Source organism: Corvus cornix, chromosome 2 (assembly GCF_000738735.6).
Source record: "Corvus cornix cornix isolate S_Up_H32 chromosome 2, ASM73873v5, whole genome shotgun sequence".
In the NCBI taxonomy this organism is placed as follows: Eukaryota; Metazoa; Chordata; class Aves; order Passeriformes; family Corvidae; genus Corvus; species Corvus cornix.
This window is the reverse complement of record NC_046333.1, coordinates 131,445,540-131,469,544: the sequence shown is the minus strand read 5'-3', so window position 1 is coordinate 131,469,544 and position 24,005 is coordinate 131,445,540. Positions and strand designations below refer to the sequence as shown.

Here is a 24,005-nt window from a genome sequence, read left to right as displayed (position 1 = left end):
GGAAATCAAGAGAGCTCTTCATGGTAGAGCAAGGGCAACAACACACAAGCACAGTGCCTGAAATCCATGTGCTGATTGCAGCCCTGCCTCACAGAGCAGCAAGGTCAGGCCACCCTCATACCTCATTTCCTGCAACATCCCAGATTTCTCTGTTTCTACATCAGCTCTCCCCACAAAGCTAATTTAGCCCAAAAGCTGCTTCATCAAGGTACACTGTATTTCATGCTGACCCTAAACACACGAAGGCAGTAGCCTCAAGCTTTTCTTACCTTAGCCTGGCTATTCCCATTGTCCTTCAGACTTGATCCTCTCTCCACATTAAAAGTACCATGCCCATGCTTCTTTCAGATACAGCTCATGAGCACTGTCTTGTGCCCATTTGCAAGGTAGTTTCTTTCACAGAGTTACAGAGAACCTAGAATTTTTTTGCATGGGTCACAGGATACAAAGGTAGATGTGCATATCTGGAGATAAGGTAGTTGTTGGGACCGGTCTAAGGAAAGAAGGTCTCGGGGAATGGAGGGAAAAGGCAAATATATTCTTCAAAGCTAAGTAAGATTAGGGACTTGGAATTATATCCTTTTTTAAGTTCAATATCCTCTAAAATCAGCTCAGAAAACATTTTCCTCCTCAACTTCTATCATACCTCTCTTAAAAACATGTCGCTTTCTAACACTCTCCAGGAATTAGTTCAGCTTTCCTGCAATGCTCCACAAAATTCAACTAGATTTTCAGAAAAACAAACCCAAATTCTTTGTCTCTAATGACCTCATCCAATTAAGGTTTCATGTCAGGCTGAAGCAAATGAAAGATTAATATCATCACTTCTTTTTCTTTCTCATTCAAAAATTATTAGCATGTACTGAAAAATTGAAATATTCTAACACCTAGAAACACATTTGCTCTGTCAACACTTATAAATATGTAATAATATAAGACTTATAATATGAAGAAAATATTAAATATTTTAGGGGAACCGTGAAATGAAGAAGAGGGTTTTATCAGGAAGAAAGATTTTGTAAAATGTGAATAATACTTCTAGAAAATGTGACCTTCCTACTCTGTGGAACAGCAAAGAGAATTACTTCATGAAAATAAAATTACATAGGACAGTTATAAAAAAGGATATGAGGCTATTCAGCGCTGATGCATTGCACAGAGACTAAGTATATTGTACCATTCCTTAAGAACACAAAGAAAAATTAACAGTGTATAATAGTCACATTTTTGAAAAATACGATTTAAAATTTCCAGCAAGTACTGGCTCTCTTTAGAACAGTTTGGTTTCAATAATATGTAGCTTTCTGTGCAACACAAATCCTAGGAGAAAATGGGTTGGACCTAGCCCCCAGCACAAGGCCTTGGATGCCAAAAGAGCAGGGCAGCAGGTTAGGTTCTCCTGGGAGCAGCCCTGCACAGACCACAGGCTTGCTATGCATTGTATAGGGAGAATTAGACACTCAAAAACCAGATCCACAAAAATCAGTTGCTGAGAACACAGGTGCTCAAGGCAGGAAGTGCTGAGGACAACCATTCCCTCCTCAAGGTGCCAGTCACTGCCAGCTATTCCTTTGGATGAAGGGAACGTCGCCATCCAGCTGTGCACGCATACCCCACACATGCAGAAAATCATATTCAAATCCTGCCTTCATTAGCTTCAGCCTGGACTTAACATCCTTGAGGTAACCACCCTCAACTCAGTGACACTGCAAAAGAACAAGACCCGAAAATCCAATTTTTTGCCATTGGCAATCCACACAGTTCACGCAAACATTCGTTAAAGCAGCGGCTGGATCCGATGTTCTTCCCAGACAGCACGTCCACCTCAAAGCCATGCAGCTACTCCCACTCTCCAAATCTTTGAAACGCTACTGCACTAACTTTTAGCCCAGATGCTGGGTCACTGAAGACCAGTGTCTAAGGTCCTTCAGGGATCTCATCTTTTACATTCCAAGAAAAATGGTAGCATAATTACCATAGCACAAGCAGTGCTGCTTTAAGTAATAATAAACAATCCAGGCACGCAATACTGAGGCTCGTGGTCTCAAGATGTCGATCAATAGCTCCTCACACATGAAAGAAGAGGCATCCAGTGAAGACAGGAGGGCTTTGCCATGCACTGTGCTCTCATGCCTACAACTCTCTCCATCCCCTGTTCTCAGCACTGAACCCCTCATTAAAGGGGTACCCAAGGCCCTCCAGAAGGATCACATTTTCTTCCAGGAGATCAGTGGTTATCCAAGATGCTGGCAGCTCAGGGGTAAATCCTCTGATACACATTAAAAATAACTTTTTGTTGGCCTTTTGTTTATCTAGCTGAATCCCCTAATCCACTTCACCACTGAGAAAAGAAAGAGGAGGGTCAACACTGGGGGCAAAATGCATCAGCCAGGACTGGGGCCAGACCACTTCTTTCAGCAACATCCCTGGTTTAATAAAATGGTGGACCTACAGCAACAGCATACCCCAACAACTTCAAGACAACATGCATTATTCCCATTTTATACATAACAGGCTGGAACTATTTTCATATTATCTAACTCCAAAACTCCTATCACCTTCTGTAAGAGCACAGCTGGACCAAACGTTGACAATTAAACAAAAAAACCCCTCCATGACTTGAAGACAAAAACTAGGAAAAAGTCTGCCAATACATCATGTGTATATTATTTCAGTTTTGCTGCAACCAACAGTACACAAAAACCAGAGACTGTTCCTTTCCTTGAGGAGACATTTCAGGGCAGGCTGCTCTGAAGTTGGTTCTGCTTGTCAGTACTCCTTTAAAATTAAAGGGCATGGTCACCCATCAGGATAAAAAAAGTGCATCTTAAAACACATGCAAAAAAATGAATTCTTTGATACTTTATGGTCAAACATCTGCTAAACTACTACTTTCCTTCAATTATGGGATTCTCAAAGCAACAATTATATCTATTTTCCTCAGAATTTGGGGGATAAAATCAGTACTACCAGAAATCAACAGTCTCTCTCTCTATATATATATCTATGCTTGCCAATGTTGAAACACTGAAAATTAGAGAAGGACATTGACTAAATATGGTAAATCTCTAGTTTTCCAGCTCCCAAAACTGAGCTCTTCTAACATTCAATCCTGTTTATTACCTAGGAATCCATTTCTTCGAGGTGATGACTGTTTTCAGTCTCTGCTGATTTCTGGAAATCCAGGTCACTCTGTTTCATGTTTCTTGTCTTCCTGTCACTAAAGTGCGCCATAAAGTTACTCCCTCCTTGTAAGGAGATCAAAGGAAGTGAAAACTTTCTCTTTGACGCAACACCTTCACATCTTGGAATACACTTGGAGAGGGAGACCATTGGGTGTTTTTCCTCTTCAGTAGAAAAATCTAACCTTTTCTGTACTCTCCCCTTTTTTTGCTGTGTAAATCAGATGGAATCTGGGAACTCGACATCCTGGCATATTTCCCAGTCATGAAGGAGAAAGTAGGATTTTATCCCCAAGATCACAAGGTACTGAAAAACCTCCTGCACATCATCCAACTGTTCTGTATCTAAGCCAATGTGGGCCAATCTCATCAAATCAAATAGATGAGGAAAGCTCTGTGCACATCCCAGTAGGGTTTCAATGCCATAGGCATGAGTTAGATAGAAGACCTGCAGGAAGAGACGCTCCTGGTATCCTGGAGTCAGTGCTGGCTTGGACTCCATAGCTAAAAATACTGCTGCTTTTTAGAGCTTCCTGTTCCTGCTCTGAAGGACTGCAGATTTTTTTCCACACTCACATGGTGTATGCTGAAATGGAAAGTAACAAACCTCAGCATGTGCTGTAGTCATTGGGTCACTCTTAGGAAACACTGGTTTGGATTTCCATGGACAGAAAGGAAAATAATTTCCTGAATTTCCAGCATCCAAAGCCAGGTTTCTAATTGCTGTTAGGCTATTGCCATGTTAATGAAGAGCCCTCCAGAGCACTTGCTCGGGGTGCTGAGCTCCAGGAGGAGCTCTGAGGGAACCAAAGGCCACCAAGTCCAGCACCAAGTTTTAAGTTTCTGCCCACTGTTAAGCTAAATTTCTGACAATTCCTATTGTCTTAGCTTCTCAGATCACAAGCCTGGGGCCAAATCATGGGAAGGGAGGAATACAAGACATAACTGAGAAGGTGAAAAAACAAGAAATGGTCTCCTGTACCTCCTGCTGGGATGTGGGAGTCAGCCCCTCTCATCTTAACCCCATTCCTAGACCTTAAAAGACAAGAAGTCCAACCAATGCCATCCTCTGTCTCTAGGCATCAGTAGTGTCAAGGAAGGGATCTGTTTGGGCTATACCAAGACAGTGGTTTGTAAACAGAGGGGTCTGAAACATATCCTGATAGGAACACTGACTTAAAACATGCAGTTAACTATCAAGCTAACACCAAACAACCAGGGATCATCTGCACAGTCCACTTTAGGGCAGCTGTGAAGGAACCAAAGAATCATCATAGAGCCAACATCTGAAGGACAGTCTTCAGCCTTTAAAACATCCCTCTGCCAAAGCTCAGCACAGCAGCAGTAGATGTCCCTAGTCTGATCCCATGTAACAACAGTACTGTAACGACAGGATAACTGGCATCAGGCATCTCACACTGAGTTGCATTATTTTGATTACAGGAAGACTCACACTCCCACAGCTTCTTGGCTAATACAAGATGTATCAGAACTGCTGATAATCCCTCAGAGGGAAACTGTTCAACTATTTCTGATGTGATTTAGGGCAGCCTTCTATCCCTTTTTCTTAGGAATAAGGCACTGTGGCAATCCTCAGAAGTGATAAGGCAGTGGTTTTAATAGTCTAACTACACATTTTTTATTCCATGCTTGGTATGAGTGAGTGTTCTAGGACAGCACTTTTCTGAACAGCATGCCTTCCGGTTCTCTTGCCCACAGAGGCTGGTGATGAGCAGCTCTTACCAGACATTTCCGTCAGCCAGGAGGATGGTCCAGTGATTGGAAGAACAAGAGCCAAGTGCTCACCAGGGACCAGCTACCCCACATAACCTTCTCAAGCACGAAAACCTGTCACAGCTTGCGCAGAGCAAGATGAGACCAGCAGAAATAAGAAAAGGCACAAATGGTAGGAGAGTCATAAGATAAGTAATTTAACCAAAAATATTCCAGAAAGTGTGAGAAACAGACCACTCTTTTGTGAGAGATCTCATTGCCGTAAAGTCTTCTAGCACCAACACATATACCTCTTCAGCAACATGGCAGATGTCAGAGGAAAGTAAAATTGTGAGAAAGAATGATGTGAAGTTTTTGAACACTACTCAGTATAAACCAGCACTGGATGATACGATCCTATCTTTCAACATATAGGATCTTTACAGATGAAAAATATCACAGTGTCCTGCAGTGGTAGGGAGGAGAAGAGAGATCCAGCAGGCAAGAATTGTGCAGCAAGATTTCTTTCATTTAATTATTTTACAACTTTTTTACAGGCTTTTTTCTTCATAGTCTAATTGGTCAAAGGATCAGCCACCCCTTGGGGTGATTGGCTAAAAATCCTAAAACAACCATTGTCAAAATATTTTCCTACTGTACTATAAACAAGGTTTTGCAAGGTTGCAGGTGTTCATAACTTATAGAACTCTTCTAATATCTTCTGTGAGAGAGAAAAATATCTCACGGGACTGGAAAGAAGCAAGAGAAATTCTTGCTAGCTGCATATTTGTATCCACAGAAAAAGAAGGACGTAATTAGCCTCTGTGAGTATTTTTAACATGTAAATTCAGTAAATCTCTAAAAAAAAAAAGGCAAACCTAGGAGTAAAACCAGGCAAGGGCAAAAAACTACACAACTAAGAAAGAGAAGTGAAAAACAGACTTTTTGGGATGTGAAGATGTTTGCCAAAATTAAATTGCAGGTTCCCTTTGCAGGTTCAGCAACACTTGCTAAACACCAAAAAACCCCTTCTAATTTTAGCTTACTTTTTAGGAAGCTTGATATAGGACTGGAAAGGATACAGAATAAGTTGTAGGCTTAAGCTTTGCTGTAAATATTCTCCTATCAAAGCACTAAACCTTGCACATATCATGGGACTAACAGATATTAATGGTTCTAGTTGCATTGCATTTAGGAATGGGTTTACCTCCATATGACAGAACTATCTCAGATAAACTGACAGCTGCAATTTTGCAAACCAAGTATGATTTATTCCAAGCATATCTTAAATTATCCAGTTCTATTTGTTGCATTTTGAAAGGCTAGATATTTTTTCTAAAAAAAACCAGCTTTTATACATTGTTTCATTTCAAACAGAAAGCTCGCTATCACAAAGATTTACAATTCATAAAAAAATTATGAGTATCATGTTAGGTTTTATTTCCTAAACTAAATTTATTTTCTCAAAAAGAAATACAAATGCTTTTGAAGTGGTCTAGGAATAAGCATATTGGTTTTTATGGAGAGCAGTCACAGAAGAAGGTTCTCATCTGGCCTTTAAAAAACAATTCTGAAAGCTTCACATCAATATGTACAAAAAGAGATCTTATAAATCATTTTGTTTGTAGACAAGCTAATATTTTGGGGTTTAAAAGAGCAGAATCTTGTTGAGCACAGCTCATGGTTATTCTTGCCCCTGAGTAACATATCACACGTGATCATCTAAAAGGCAACACACAGTTCAGTAACAGGTAAGTGACAAAGTGAGCATGTAAGCAGTGTCACCAGGTAAGTTTCAAGGTGAACATGAGACAGGGAAGGAAAGGACACACAGATACCAACTGCCATGTTTAGCAAGGGGCTTGAACACTCCAAGCTCAGCTCCTTTTCCTGCTGTCTTTTTTTTTACTGGAGTTAAGGGCTAAGCTTGGCAAGATAGGGCAGCTGAAGAAAAGGAGAAATCATGTGTCAACTTGACACCCCATGGAGAACTTCTTTCCTGCCAACCACAATGGAGCACCAGAATCTTTGCAATGAGGTTCAGCAGTGTTCAACAAAACGGTATAAACTTAATGGAAAATTCAGGAATCAACTCTAATTTTACAAGCCTGTTCAACCCAACAGTACTAATATAAACTGCATCAGTCACAACCACACCATATAGAAAAATCCCAGGAGAACAGCACCTTGTTTTGCAGAACTATTACAGCAAGAAGAAAACCAGTCTGATGACTGAGAGAAGTTATTGGGGGTACAATACAGTTTGGTGTTAAAAAGCAAGTGATACGTAATTCCAAAAGGAAGAGTTACCTTCTGGAGGAGTTGCAATACTGTTCCCAAGTCCCAAAATAGCAATGCTGTGATTCCTTGGTTCCAGCATCACTGCAAACTCTTCTCCTCTTTCCCAGTGTGGTACTTTCACAGGCTCCAGATGCACATTTTCCAGCCCGTCTTTCTGCAGGGCACTGAACATGTATTTGATGGCTGCCTCTAAGTTTTTTGAACCACTGAGTCTAGGTCCTATGGTGTCAGCAAAAACTGCTAATCTTTCATAGGATCTGTTCTGAGCCTTTCCATGAACAGCAAGATCAATAATAGCCTTAGCAATATTAGTATAGCCAGCTATCTCATTTTTAATGTCTTCAAATGACTTCAGGGAACTGCCATATCTTCTCAAAGATTTCCCAGTATAGTGGTGTAACAAATTCATGAGAAATATTAAGAATAAGTACTTCATTTTTCTCTCTTTCTTCTTTTCCACAGATGGCCTGTTGGAGAGGCAAAAAGAAAAAAAAGCAAGTTTAAAAAATCATACACCTATCAGCAATACTTTTTGCTATTGGGATTGGCAGACAGAAATGAAATGAAAAGAAATTAGTTTTTCATGCAAATGCTTTGATCAGAACTAGCAGGAAAGTAAACTCAAGTTGAAGACAGAGTTATTGAAAGCAAATGAAAAAGATACTTAGGCCACTGGACACAATCTTTGTTGCAGTCTTTAGAAATATCCTTGGAATGCTGCATCTCTTTAAATAAACACATTCTTCAATGAATCAAAACCCAGGGCTGCTCCCATGCAGGAGGAGTTTTGTATCTCCTTTCTGTTAGGAGCAGGACTTTTCAGAAGTGCCAAATCAAATGTCTTTACACAAAACATTCAGAGAAAAGCTTTTCTTAAAACTATTCATGAATAAAAAGTTCTTCTTAATCTCCATCTTCATAATCAGGAAAGTACTTTTTATTTTACTAAAAAGATGTAAGAGCGATTTAGATCCAATGCCTCCTGTGTAGTGGTTTTGGCTAAGTTAGAGATAATTTTCTGCTTATTAAGTGGTACAGTGCTGTGTTTTGGATTTAATATGAGAATAATGTTGATAACATGCTGATGTTTTGTTTGTTGCTGAGTAGTGCTTACCCTAAATCAAGGACTTTCCAGTGTCTCATGCTCTGCCAGTGAGGAACTGCACAAGAAGCTGTGAGGGAGCACAGCCAGGACAACTGACCCACACTGGCCAAAAGGATATTCCATACTAAATTCAGTACACAAACTGTGGGAGTTGAGTGGAAGGGGCTGATCACTTCTCAGGGAAAGGCTGATCAGCAGGTGATGAGCAATTGTATTGTGCATCACTTGTTTTTTTGGGTTTTATTTATTTTTTATTATTATAATCATTATTATTATAAGACTCTACTTCTTTCCATCTACTAAACTGTTCTAACCTGAACCCATAAGTTTTTGTACCTCTTCTTCTGTGTCTTCTCCTTATATCACTGAGAGGTGGGAGGGGGAAGGGAGTGTGTGTCTGCATGGTACTTAGTTATCATCTGGGGTTAAACCATGCTAGAATATTAACAAGCTTTCTTTGGATCCTCTTCTGTCTTTCAGGGCTTTATTCCACAGGACTTATATCGAGCAAATCTTCAAAGAGGTCAAAGTCTTCTCTCATGAAATTCAGTGCTGTGATCTTGCTTTTTGACCTGCTCCTTGGATCCTGAACTCCATTATCTCATGTCACTGTAGCCAAGGCTGCCTTTGACCTTCACACCACAACCAGCCCTTCTTTCCTTTATGAAGTCCACCATAGCACCTCTCTTTGCTGGCTTCTCTATAACCTGTGTCAGGCACCTCCTGGGTTGCTTATAACCTGTGATGACCCTCCAGCAGATATTGGGATGGTTAAAGTACACCATGAGCAACAGGGCCTGTGAATGAGAAGCTACTTCTAGCAGTTAAGGCCTCATCTACTTATTCTTCCTGCTCAGGTGGCTTATAACACACAGCTGCTACAGTCACCCATACGGGTCTGCTCTTTAATCCTTATCCACAGGCCCTCTGTTGGCTCATCATCCATCCCCAGGCAGAACTCCAAGCACTACAGCTGTCCTCTCACATAACAGGCAACTCCAGTTCCTCTTCTTTCCACTCTGTCCTTCCTAAAGGGCATCTATCCATCCACTGCAGCATTTCAGTCATGTGAGCTATCCCTCCATGATCCCAACAAGATCACAGCCCTGCAACTGAGCACAGACCTCTAACTTCTTGATTTATTCCCCATGTTCAAAATCTTACTGTACAGGCACTTAGAAGCATAGATTTGTCAACAGAAACAAAAGAGGCAACCCACAATATTTATGAGAGCTTCTGATCAGCTCCCAAAAAGCAGGGATAACCCACGAGGCATGCACCCATAAGATGCCATCTGAAACGCTGGCTGTGCAGTGCAGAAATAAGACACAGAAAGAGTCAAAGTACTAACCATATTTCTAGGATCCATAAACCACCAGAATTCAGAAACAAACAAATAAACAGAAACACCCCAACACCCACAAAAACCACTCACACAATCATTTTGGAGTCACCAAGCCTAGCGCGTATGATAACCAACACAAGCTGCCAGCCTTCCATAGGCCTTTATGGGTCTCTTTACAAACAGCAATTTAAACAATAGCTTTAGCAATATAAGAATACTAAGCTATTCTCCTTAACTATTCAAATGTCGCCTAAGCTTGAGATCAAGGAAGTAATAAGTTCTTCACAGTGAAGCATAATTTTCACAAAACAACAAAAATCATCTATGATTTCATCTGTGAATGATGAATCTATCACAGAGATTTCAGCTCTCTCTTTGAGACAGACAGGGCAAAGGTCTCACACAACCAGGAGCAGAAGACTTGGGTTAGCTCAGGACACTGCCTGAGAACTGCAAAATGCCTTTTATAGTCTGAGTTACTGTTTATTTGTGGTTATACTACACAGAAGGTTATTGGTGTATTTTTATTGCGATGCTCTGCACTTTCTCCATGTACTTTGCCTTTGGACCAGTTAATTACATGCTCATAGATCATGCTCTACATCATCTTGTAGAGACATCAGTAATTTTCTCAGGATGACCATGCTCAGTCCCTGATTTTTGCCAAATTCATCAATGGACAAAAAAGTAAGCAAGATAATGGATAAGTGCTGAATGAAGTAAGACAACAACTTTGTAGACTTAGTTTCAAAAACTTAAGGTTTGGGGTTTTGTTTGTTTAAGGGCTTGCAAAATCTACCAGAAAAAGCTGATACACTTAGTTGTTACACAAGAAAACATAGTGGGATTGTTTAACTAGCACTAGCCACCTCAAAAAGCCCCCAGCTACCAACTTCATGCATTTTTTTCAATAGAGAAATGCAACTGCAGTTATCACATTTCCCTTAACTAAGAAATGCTTTCTTTGTTCTTCCTAGCCTCATTAAAGACCAGCAGGATCCTCATTCCAAAGGCTGCCCCAGAGGACATGCATTTAAGAGATACACTTCTTCCAGGAATTTCCCACTGAACACGGAGAACAGACATGTTTCCACAACTTCTGTGAATGTAACATGCTTCTGCGTTGCACAGCACTTCACTGCCTGCCAATGCATTGTAAGAGGAACATAACTGAATTCAAACCCTGGTCAAGAACACAAAAATAGGAATGTCATTTATTGTGCTTTCCTTGAATACTCCAGCATAATCTGTTCAAAAGCAGCTATCTGAAATATTTCCCTGCTGGGTAAAATAACATTATACTCAAACTGCAATGCAGGAATCACTCCACTGCTAGTCCAGGGAAAGAACCACATCTGTTTTCCCAGTCTTTGGAACTTTATCACCGCAGTGAATCATCTAGCAAAGGAGATTACTTATTTTTCCACATCTAACTAGTTAAGATTCAGCAAATGAGCCTCACAGTGCCAGCCAAATTAATAAAAAATAACAGGACAGTCAAAGTTGTTCACTGCGTTTAATTGTTCATGAAGCAGAAAGAGGTCATCCAGCCATGGTAGTACCTGGATCCATAGAGAAGGAAGGGAATGCTTTGAATATAGTTCACAGAAAGATTTTTTTCCTGCCAAATCCTACCAGAACATTTAAAAGGGAATGTCTGGAGTGAGGAAGACCAAGTGAGGTAGCACTTAAAACAAACTGTACATATATAAATCCATGGGGCCTCATGGGTTGCACCCACAAATATTGAGGATCAGATGTCATTATGAGGCCACTCTCATTTATTTAGGTCATGTCTTGCACTATCTTTGAGAAGTGCAAGAAATAAGATGGAGGGAACTACAGACCAGTCATCCTAACATCAGGCTCTGGCAAGTGCACAGGAGAAAAATCCTGGAAATTATTTCCATACATATGAAGGACAAGGTGACCCAGAATAGTTAGCACGGATTTACAAAGGCGAAATTGCATAAGCAACATGATGCCCTTTTAAGACAAAATTGCTGGCTTGGTAGATGAGGAGAGAGCAGTGGATTTGTTTCCCTTTACATTAGTAAGGCAGTTGACAGTCTGCCTAGAAGTCTCAGGGAAGCTGATGAAGTATAGGCTAAACGAGCAGACAGTGAGGTAGACTGAAAATCAACTGAACAACGAAGTTCAGAGGATTTTGACTATTTGTGTGACATCTAGTTGGCAGATGGCAGCTAGTGGTGATCCCTAAAAGTTCACACCTGGTCCAGAGCTGTTATAAATCTCTATTAGTAATCTGGATGCTTGGACAGAGTGCGGCCTCAGATGATGGGAAGGTTGGGAGGAGTGGCTGTGTACACACTGGTTGCATGAGGAGGCAAGCGGGCAGGAACCTTATGAAGTTCAACAAGTCCTGCATCTGGGGAAGACTAACCCTCATGCACTAAGACAGCTGGGGATAGCCAGCTGGAAAGGTGTTGGCAGAGAATGAGCCAGCAAAACCTCATGTTGGCAAAGACCAACAGCCTGATGGGCTGGACATGAAGGAGGGTGGCCAGCAGGTGGAGGGACGTGATCTTTCCCCTCTAGTCAGCACTAGTGAAGCCACACCTGGATTATTTCTTCATTTCTGGGCTTCCCAGTATGAGAAAGATGTGGACATGCTGGAGAGTGCAACAAAGGGCCACAAAGATGATTAACTGACTGGAGTATCTGTCCCATGAGGAGAGGCTGAGAGAGCTGTGACTGTTCAGTCTGGAGAAGAAAAGATTTTCTCCAGAAGGACAGGGAGGGATTCATCAGTGGGTATAAATACCTGATGGGAGGGAACAAAGACGACAGAGCCAGGCTCTTTCCAAGGGTGCCCACCAACCGAACAAGAGTCAATGGAAACAAACTGGAATATATGAAATTCCATCTGAACACAAGAATGTACTTTTTTTTTTTTTTTTTTTTTTTTTCCAGTGAGGGTGGTCAAACACTGGAAGAGGTTGCCCAGAGAGGTTGTAAAGTGTCCATACAGGAACATATTCCAAACCTATCTAGGCATGGGCATGGACAACCTGCTGCAGCTGACCCTGCTTAAAAAGGCAGTGTGGACTAGAGTTCAAAAGATGTCTTTCAAACTATATCTGTGATTCAGAATATGAAAGGACACCAGAGACACAAGCTGAAAGGCTTTTTAAAAATCAAGGAAGAAAGGTTCTAGGTATGTAGAAGAAAAAGAGAAATTAAAGGCAGAAAGTAAGTCTTTTCCAGCTCAAATTAGTATGAAAGAGAATGAAATGTAGAGCACAATGCTGTGCAGGTTGTGCAGAGGCTGTCAGAAGGCACATTTATTAGTAGTTACTAGTAGGATGCTCCTACCTATTGTCTGGCCAATTTGTCTGTACCTAACTGCTGTGTTTGATGCTAAAGGCCAAGCTCATCGGGATCTTCATCTCTTAATGATGGCCTTACAGAAAAGAGGAGCACACCCAGTCTTTCACCAGGCTAACTGGTGTTTCCACCATTAAAATCATTACAATATAAATTACTTAAATGTTACAGACAGAAAAGAATAAGAGAAAGAGGACAAAAGAATCTTTCAGATGAGAACACTGTCTACAGCAATCAGATAACAGAAAGAGGAGCGGAGGGCATAAAAATAGGATAAACAAAGCTAGAGCAGTGCTTCTTCTCCAGTGTGGCAAAGTTTTCCCAAAATCCCAGTTGAAAATACAGACAAAAGCATACAGAGAGTTCACAGGAGTCATGGTTATGGGAAATGAGGAATGAAAACAATAAATTGAGGCTATTAACCACTTAATTGCTAGAGATCTGCTATATCTGCAGAGTATCTATCAGTTTCCTAACTACCACTTGATTTTCCTTCAGGGAATATGTAAGAAATCTTGAAATCACATTGTGGTTTTGATGACATGAGAATAGACTGAAAAGCCCCAGGGTAACAAACTAACATGCTGCAGAGTGATGTCTGATACATTTAATAGCACTGGAAAAAAGTTTGTTGTGACAGCTGTGGAGTAGGATGGCTGGAAGGCTAGGTGAACTTGCAAAATGAGGAGGAGATTTCTGCCTAAAAATAAAGTCATAGACTTGTTCCATCACTTATAAAGATAAGGAGGAGGGGTGGATGGGATGGGAGTGGAGGGGGGAAGACAAGTTTTATGATCTTGAAGAGTGAAGCAGAAAAGCAGACATTCCTCAAAGACCGCTTTTCCAGAATTGTCATAATTCCTCCGGGAGAACATTTAATCAGTTGGAAAATCTTGGGTTTGGGAACACACACAGCTGAAGCTATCACTTACATTACAAAGTCCTTAAAATTAGCCTTTTGACATGTGAACCTAGAGTAAAGAGGAGTACAACACAACATGGATATAAGGCTTTGGATAATCTTATTACTTGGACCAAAAAGTCTAAAATACCAAAGGAAACACCTGAGCTGTTTTATTTTTACCAACTTCAGAAGAACTATTTTTATTTTCTACAACTGAAGACACATACTGAAATCCTTGAAAAGGTAAGTGTGATCTATGACCATACAGGCTTTAGTAGTGGTATTGACTTATGCAGACAGAACAGGAAGTGAAAAGTTTTAAGAACTCTAAAGATTAAGATTGAGAAAGTCCAAACATTCCAAGACACATTGCAGTCATAGCTCCTCATTTGGCAGAAGTTCATTCCTTATTTATAGTCAGTATGGGGGAAGTACTACAGCTTAACATAGAAAGGAAGCAGCAAAAGGAGCCACTCTTCCGTCTTTCTTCACCTCCAAGCCTCAGAATAGTCACAGGCTACCTTGATATATTCTTATTCAGTAGCTGCTGCTAAAATGGATGGCAAAAATTCTGAACAATCACACCATAATCCATGTGCAGAGTACTGTATCAGCAAAGCTACAAAAATGATCAGTCAGCTACTTCTCTAAGAAGCAGTGTGGCCCAGACAAAAATTAAGTTAAGAATAACAAAAAAAACCCCATAATCACTGAACAATGCCTCAGCCACATAGCAGCTGATATTATTCTTCTTAATAAGCATGGAAAATACAGTTCTCAAAAGGGAGTACATTATCTTTTCAGAGGCAAAAGAAAGGAATTCAGTGGGATTTTTAGATGAGAGCTCAACAGAAATACTTAATGAATGGAAGGCAGTTAGGAAACGATACCAAAATGCAGTATTGTTCACATTACATTAAACGCCAAAATACATAGCTAAAGCCAGCTGATGGTGTTGAAAGACAGCTGAGGGGAGGGAGGGGGGGAATTATTTTGGACAATTAAATCAACACATACAAGAATAGGGCTACAATTATACTACCTGGTATTCTTACGCTCAGCTTCGTTCAAATCCACAACTATTCCCCTAGTGTAAAAAGCAAGACAGCTATCTTGTATCTTTACTCAAAATTCATAAATTACTGAGACAAACTCTTCAGAATTGCATATTTTTTTCAGCCTTTCCTACAGGTGAAAAGCTCTCCCTTTTTAATGAAGCAACATAACCACTGAAATCTTCTCTTACAACCTCTTCTGTACTTATGCTTAAACAACACTTAAACTTCTTTCACCCAAAATTCTAAACTGAGTTTCTTTTTGTAAACATGTTTAACAAGACATCTTATATCCTGTATTAAGTTAAATCATTCCACAAATTTGATGTCAAATATTTTCTTTCTGAGTTTTTATTGAAAGACTAGCAAGACTGCACCCAGCCAAATGATGAAACCTATCTTCCTACCAGGAGGAAGCCTATGACAGAAGGTATGAGCCATGAGCAAATGATCAATCCACACCTCTGGATAGCAAAAGCTGCTAAAATTCATGGACAGACCTTGTAACAGGAGCAAACCAAGTTTTGTTAGCAACAGTCAGTACAGGGCTGTTACTGTCAAAAGTTGGTCTGCCACTCCTGTGAAAGCCAAAAGGAATCCCACTGCCATGCATCAGGCACTCGCAGGCACTTCTTGGTGCGCCTCCAAGCAGCGTTCCAGCAGAAGGCTGTTCAGTCCTCCAGAACACGTGTATGCTCTAGATTTTGGCCAGAAAATACAAATACTTTGAGCTGCTCTTTCCAACAATTAAATCTCAGTTTTAAAGGCAACTACATGTTACACTGATAAGGGTCACAATATTTGCCAAAACGAACCACCAAACCAAGCAACCTTAGTTACTAATTATGTGATGCATAACAGGAGTGCAACAGACCAACTTTTCTAATGAATTTTAACAAAAATTACACCACATATTTGCAGCTACACATATATCACTCCAGAATTAGAAATTTATAAGTTAAATTCTTAGCATTTTCATATATGACAAGAATAATATGCCTCTACGACCACACATCTACAAAGCACTTTTTGCTTTGTATATGGAATAAAATCTTTCATTTTAAGTCAACAAATTCAGAGAAAAGTTATGCACATTAAACACTTCAAAGAAAAAGACCAAAAAAGGGCAATACCAACATTTTCAAAAGTATTCAACGATTTTAGCTATTTTACTCCATACATCTACAAACCCAGTGTACAGACTATAAGTAGCACCATAATTCCAAATTAAGTCAATAATCATTGATTATTGCTGAATATAAGATATTTAAGAATATTAATAAAAAAAAATTCCAGATTAAAATAACTGTAACTTTTAAAAATATCTTTTTCATTTATCAGGTTTTTTCATACAGTCTTTCTCTACAGTCACAAGAAAATGTAAGTTCCTCATACTGCTACAGTACATAATTAAGTGGTTTTGCGAAGCTGAGAAATCTGGTCAACATATTGTAAGACTTGTTAAGAACTTGTATTTTAGTCTTTCCCCTCCTTATTGTAGGATATACCCACTGAATCTTCCCTTTCCAGAGCAACAAAGGATGAATTTGTAAATAAAACTACATGAAAAAGAGCAGGATCAAGAATTTCTCATTACAATTGACAGAAAAGCTATCTTTATGATGCACACATTTCTTTACCTATATTAAGTGTGGGAAAGGATATTCCTTTCGATGAGATATATTATGAAGTATGTCGTTTATGATTTCATCATGTTCACTGAAGTATAATAGTGGTACTCAAATATCACACTGTATTCCAACACATCAACATCAGAAACAAGTTGCTACAGCTCAGTGGCAATGTACAACTGAGGCCACCATCCAACTGAATGCACTGAAATGTGGAAAAAAAAAATTAAAAAGCTTAAATGTAACAGACTGCTAGTAAGACAAATACACTTTACTTAAAGAGCTTGAGAGAAATCTGGGTTTTGGCCAATTTTGAGAAATAAATTAGCAAAACCAGACCTCTTCCTGATGTGGAAGAAAGCTCCAACATCACTTTTTCATCAAAGCTACTCCCCAGCGCATCACACATTGGATCATGGAGCACTACACTTACCATGCATAAGGCAGTTCTGATTCTGTATTTAACTTCTGATTACTTTTTATTGCTATTTAAAAGACAAAAATTATCAAACCATTTTGCTATTGCAGGATAAAAAAGTCAGCTGTGACAACAGACATATATCAGTATTAATTTTTAATTTTCTCTTTTTATTTTGACCAGTGTTCAACACGTCCCTGTTATCATGAGGGTCTCCAGGGCTACCCACTGCATAGACATGCTGAGAGAAACAGGCCTTACAACTACAGACAAAATGAACAAACAATTGGAAGAGGAGGGACCCAGAAGAGACATCTCCAAGTGCTTCAGTTGCCCCACCAAAGACATCAGCATAACCACTCAGCCCCTTTCTTCTGACACTACCAAGAGTAGATGATCAAAAGCTTGCTGCAGTGAAGCAAATGGTCATGTCACAAAACACCAACTGGCAATCAAAGTGAAAAAAGAAAAAACAAACAAACAAACCCAAACCAAAACCCAATAAAAATCACAAATAACCCCCTCCCCCAAAATATACCATAAACACACTAATTATATAGAGAGGACAGTGACAGAATGCGATCAACCCTCTCTCTGCAAATGTTAAGGCATCTCCCTGATTTTGCACTGACACAATTCTGATACTGCACCTGAACAATAATACTCAGAGATTAGATTATGCCAAGAAAGTATGGGAGGAAACAAAACAGACAGGAGTTTCCTCCTAGATATTAAATACTTCTGCACAGTTCAGATTTCATAAGGTAAAGAGAACACACAGGTGCCAGCTCCCAAACTCCAAAGAAGTTTTTACCTACCTTTGAGAAAACCAACTCATTGGCACTCCTAAGAACACACCGGGTCAGGTAAATGACTGCACCTGAGCTCAGGAAACACACAGAGACTTCAGCCAAACAGAGCCCAGAGAGCCCACAGCTTCACTTCCATACCCCCATTGCTCCTCCAACCCTTCTGCTATTGCAGGCGACAGCCACAAACTCCTCCACAGCTTTGGGAACATGGCCTTAAACTGTTTCTAGTCACAAGACCAACCACTGAGAAGACAAAAGCTTGAAGAAACAAAGTACTTGGAGCACTCTACTTTGATTTAGCTATAAATGTTGATTTTCAAGCCCACACATTTGCCCAGTCATAACTGCATAAAATTCAGAGGGCGTTATCTACAGCATGAGTAAAGCAACTATCAAACATTTGGGACTCTGGTGTTACTACTGTGAGTTAAAAATGGAGCCTCTGCATCCTTCAGTAAATCCAGATGTTGAAAATGTCAGTCTCTTGATTAATTAAAAGTAATTCCAAGTTAAAATGGAACTGGTATTGGAGGATCTCTTACACTTGGTTTTGATTTTATCACATACATCAGCTTGCAAGCACAGGCAACTGATGAAACCAGAGTTCACATGAGGTTACTGATGCTCCTTCATTCAAAAGCATCTTTGACTTCTAAATGAAGTGCTGACCCTTTCAGGATGATGATTTCACCACATGTGACTAAACTTATGTTTTGGTCCTGCTCCCCTATGACAACTTCCCAGTTATGCCCTGAAACAGATCTGAAGGCAACAATAACCCCACACCCTTTAATCCATGTTTATCAACAAGTCCTACTTGTTGAGTACAAAGTACTTAGATATAAACACCTGGAGGGAAGGCAAGGTCAGCAAGCAGCCTACATTTCTCAAGTTTACTATCCTGTTTAATTCCTGGATTAAGGGGTTTTTTTACAGCAGTTACCTTTAGCTTTCAGAAGAGCAGCTGAGTTTACACAGCTACCCACATTTGCAGTGATGCTTGCAGCAAACAGCTCAGGTGTTATCACACCACAGCTGAAAATGTTTTGTAGGGAAAATAGCTGACTCATCCTTCCTATGCCACTTGTCTGTAGGGACAGGAGATGTAAGACAGCATGTTTCAATTTGATAATTTTGGGAGGTAGCAATAGACAGGTGCCTACTCTAATTTTTATTTATCCAGTATGCATCTGTTTTTCTAATTTAGAGTTCACATACTGATAAGCTCCCAATAGTTATTTTTATATAAGATTCTTCAAAGGAACTTCCCTATGCTCCCATTCCTGTCTTCAGCTGCTCAACTGGCCTGCATATTGTGGATTTTCAGGAAAGCCACTACAGCATCATAGAATGGTTTGGCTTGGAAGACATGTTCAAGGTCACTCAGTCCAAACCCTCCCTGCAACAACCATGGTCAGCTTCAACTAGATCAGGTTGCTCAGAGCCCAACCCAACTTGACCTTGACTGTCTCCAGGCATAGGGCATCTACCACCTCTTTGGACAAGCTGTTCTACTGTTTCATCACCCTCAGTATAAAAAAATTCTCCTTTACTTCTAGTCAAACTCTACTCTCTTTTAGTTTAAAACCATTATACCTTGTCCAATCACAAGATGCCCTGTAAAAAGTCTCTCCATATTTCTTGTAAGACTCTTCCATTGCCAGATTTGCCTGAACAGTCTAAAACTGTACAACTACCAAAGAGCCTGGTACAATGCATCTGTGTTGGATACATTGCATTTGGCTATGCCAGGCCTTTTAACAACTGTAGTGTACACCAGAGAGCACTGCAAAGCAAAATATATCTACTGACTTGGGTGGCATCAGTTTCTGGAAACAAACACATCTGCCCTCATTCAGTTACTCTCCGAAGGGCAGCCACAGAGACATTCCTGCTCACTACCACTCTTTCTGCCAGGTTTCTCTTCAGCTGTAAATCCTAAGTCCAAGATGAAGCATGAATCACAAACCCTAGCTGCTGGAGTAATGTATATTAAAATCAGTGTATGTGTATTTTACCAGCCTGGACTGAGTGGGACACAGATTTGGATCAGTTGTGGTTTAAGTACACCTAGATCCCAGATATGGTCATTCTGCCCTTTAAATTGACATTCACTTGCCCCAGAACCTTGTCCATACGATCAGCAGCTGAGAACCAATCAATGAAAAGCAATTTTGCTTTGTTTGTAGAAATTAATAACAAGCATTAGTACCGGGCGGCTACTGCCAAAGAGAAAATAAAGATGTACTACTCAAAGGAAGATTGGACTGCAGAAGTCCCTGCACTGTGAGGGACAGCTCTGCTCTTTCCACCACTAGTGCCACCCGGGTGAGAATTGTTGACCAAGGGCCACTAGGGTGGCTGGGGTGGGAAACTGCAGCAGCTGCAGGTAAAATGGACAAGGGCAGTAACTCAGAGCCTGCATAGAATTTTGTAAGCTTATTCCTGAGACTTTTTTTCAACTGAAAACCCTCTAGAAATTCCTAACACAACAGCCATTTCAAGACAACCAAACTGAACAAGTAATTAAAATCAAGCTGACTTTGTTTTCCTTCTTGGGTATCTCATGATGCATTGCTGAGGCAGAAAATGTCTGCTCTGCATATTTTCAGCAGTACTGAACAGATTACTGAGATTAGTAATGTACTTGTCTGCTTTACCTAGTTGTCATAGGAGAAAATATTAATAGCCCACTGCAGTATACAGAATCAATCTTAATGATTGATCATATGATCAATCTCAAAGAAATTAGTAACTTACAATTCTTTCTGGTTCCAAAGCAATAAAGATTTTCATTAAACTAAAACCCCAAGAAGTGTTTCATAGTCTGCCACAAAAGAGAACTTGTTTTTTGTACCGGAGAACATGACCAGAGAGAGAACTAGAGGATCAGCCCTGTGATTCAGAATAGTATAAATCAACAGAATCAGAAATGCTAATCTCAAAACCTGAGCAGAGTAGAAGGGGAAACCATTTAAGATAAATCAAATTTATCTGGTCTGCAAATGTTACAGATAAAATAGTGGATGCTTTCCCAATGGAGCCCATTGGCTCAGATCGTATTTTAAGACCTCAAAAAAGAACATTTCTTTCTCAAATTACTATTGGCACATGCATAATATTATATAAGCCCCTTTTGAAACTACTACTAAGCTACTTAAAACACAAAATTACTTTGGACTCACTTGCCTTAGGTAAACTCACAGTCAAGTGCCTCCTCTGAAAAAAAAAACCTAACAAAAAATTAAAGGCACAGTAGATCAGTGAACATGTAGCAGATGAAAGCTAGAAATATTGGGAGAGGACAGAAGAGTGGTCTCATTCCCTTTCATACAGAGTGCTCAGTCAAGAAATGTACTATCACTACATTTAAGTAAAAGATCAGTCACCTTAACCAGCAACTTGAGAAAAAGAAAGAAAAAAGCCCAAACACATAGAAAACAACAGACTTAAACCCAGAACTGTTTTCTCATATCAGTATTGAAATAGGCTTTAAAAAGGTGACAACAACTCTCAGTTGGACAAGATGCTGCGTCTGTGGGGTCACAAATCTGGTTTGGGCAAATCCCGAGTTTGTAGAAACTCTTACTTGTACTTACATGGTACTGAATGCAAGATGGTCACTCAGGCAAGTTTAAAATAATCTTAGTTGTTTATAACTCCTAAGATGTAAGAAATGTCTATGATAGGTGACCTGACATTAACCTCCTTTTACTACAACATAATGATCAGTGATTTAAAATTTATCTTACCGAATTGAGATAAATTTGACTGATATATTTCCTTTTTTAAAAATGGCATTAGTATTCTTTTAAAGTCAGGTTGTAAGATCACAGGTCTTTTGCCATACCTCTGATTGCAGTGTGTAGTACAGCAAAACATTTTGCCAAAATACATAAATTCTTAGAGATGTATTTTAATCTATATGTCTATATACTTCTATCTATATACTTCTATCAAGTCTCTCTTGGCAGCAACAGCACCCAAGGGATTTCAACATTTTTCTCTCACCCACTGTGGAGAAAATTCATAGAAGAGACCTAAGTTAATTAGACTCAAAGAGTCTGAGAAAATATTAATATTGTTTATACCAGCACAGAAAAAAATAATCCAAGTGAGACATGTGTCTGAATATTCTCCATTAAATAAAAAAATAGGTAGATAGATAAATAAATAAATTAAAAGCAAACCTCCCACCATTGGTCCACTCTCTCTATCTCAAAATCAGAAATCAAGTCTCTTGTAAGATCAAGGTACCCAAATTATCATTTTTTAAAACTACAGGATAACAAGGCTAACATTTTTCTCAAGCTCACATACAATTGTTTCTTGTACTGTAAAACTGAAACAAAAAAAGAGCAAAGCATTCTTCACAGATTCTGTCAAAAATACTGACTTGATTAAGTAATTGGCATTTAAGAGATTACAAATCCAAGCTAGAAATTCACTACTGCCATCACAGTGAAAATGTAAGTGACTTGGGGTCAACTGAAGAAAGACCTTACATTTATTTTACTACTTTGAGATTATTGCAGACATTTGGTAACAAAAAAGTGAAAGATTACTGCAATACAGTTTTTGACAGATAATATTTCCTGTCGAGACATAGCAGAAAGAACTGTAGTGCTTCAAGATTGTAATCGTTTCGTACATTTCTACCCACAAAGTACTTCTTTAGGCAAAATATTTCACCCCTGCAGCTGCTACCTCTTAGATGTACTGCCATCCTTCATCTTCATCCTCCCACAATTGGAAAGAAAGGAAGAAATGACAAGGCAAAGTTTTCAGTCTTAAAACAAGAAAGTTTTATACAGTATAGCAGGAATAGATAAAAGAATCCCATATGCATTATGAGTTTGTGCAATTATATCAATATTATATAAGATATTGTAAGTTGTTTCCTTTAGCAAATTGGCATTAAAGACACACAGGCATTTGCAAAACCGTGGTATAAAACAAATAGGAATTTACATGAGCTTTTGCTAACAGATGCCTCCCAACAGGGGTCAATGCCAGGTTGTTCTTCCCCAGCCCAGATTTGCAATCTGTTCTTATCTGATTCAGTATCTTACTGTTTTGCTGTTCAAAAGAGTGATGTGTATTTTAAACACCAAGAAACAAGATCGGGTAAGACTAAGGCTTTGTATGAATCTTTAAAGCTGTGGTGGCTTTGATCCACGTTTATCTGCACAGACTTCATCTGAAAGACAGAAGTTTGGGTAAAGTAAAAGTGATTGCAAGGGACAACAGACAGATGCCATCCAAGACAGGGTGGACATGTCTATGGGAATTAGACAAAATTTACAAGGAAACAAGGGATGTAAGAACTCTCATACACATGACAGGCTTTGTGGGGCTTCTTTGTGGAAATAAGGGTTTGAGATTTTATTAAAAATAATAATCCAACAGAGGGAGCAGCAGACAAGACTGGAAGGTGATTTTAAGAACTGACAGGTAAGCATGAGAAAGACTTCCAATAAAAGCTTTCATCCTTGCAGAAAATTAACCAGAACAGAATCCAGGCCAGCTTTTGTCACCCTAACTTAAATCTTGGGAATTTTCACAAGCTAAAATAGAGAAATACATTAGAGACAGATGAAGATATAAGCAGTTATTCCATTGCCACACAGGGAGTCTGTTCTACAGCCATCCCAAGTATTGCTTTGCAAGAAGAAACGCTCACATACTCCCCTTTAATCAATAGATTACAACAGTGCTACAACAGTTCTAGAGAACTATCTCCAGAAAGAGTAAAAACTAATCTAATTTCGAAGAGAGTGAAAACAACAGACAGGCAAAATCTCAAAAATTAACAAGAGATTAGGATTTTAGGTGCCTTTGTGTATTGCACTGTCTGAGCAGGCACTTTTGGTGCTCAGGCAGCACCTGGGAAAGTCAGGTCCTCAAAATATCACAGTTTGAAGGAAGAAATAAGTAATTAATACACAATCAGACTTCTTATGCTTGTATCTTGAATTTGTTCTCTTGTAGTTCTGAGCACACTTACAACTTGGCATATATAACCACTATGTTCAAAAGGTTCCTTCACATTTAATGCTTCCTTAGTCAAATCTGATTCGGCCCACTGAACTTATATTTTTTTCATTTTTTAAATGTTTTTTTTTATATTTTATACTATTTTTATAATACTTATATCTTTTATGTATTTTAATACTTTCATAAAATATGTA

General features: G+C 39.3%; 1 protein-coding gene across 1 annotated transcript in view; it reads right to left on the bottom strand.

Annotated features, from left to right (window-relative positions):
- The window catches only part of CPQ (carboxypeptidase Q), a 149,024-nt gene that overhangs the window by 123,392 nt on the left and 1,627 nt on the right, over positions 1-24,005 (bottom strand). Inside the window, exon 2 of the mRNA XM_039549698.1 lies at positions 7,206-7,663. Coding sequence (XP_039405632.1) covers positions 7,206-7,632 — 427 coding nt within the window. The 5' untranslated portion in view covers positions 7,633-7,663. The remainder of the gene's footprint in view (positions 1-7,205; positions 7,664-24,005) is intronic.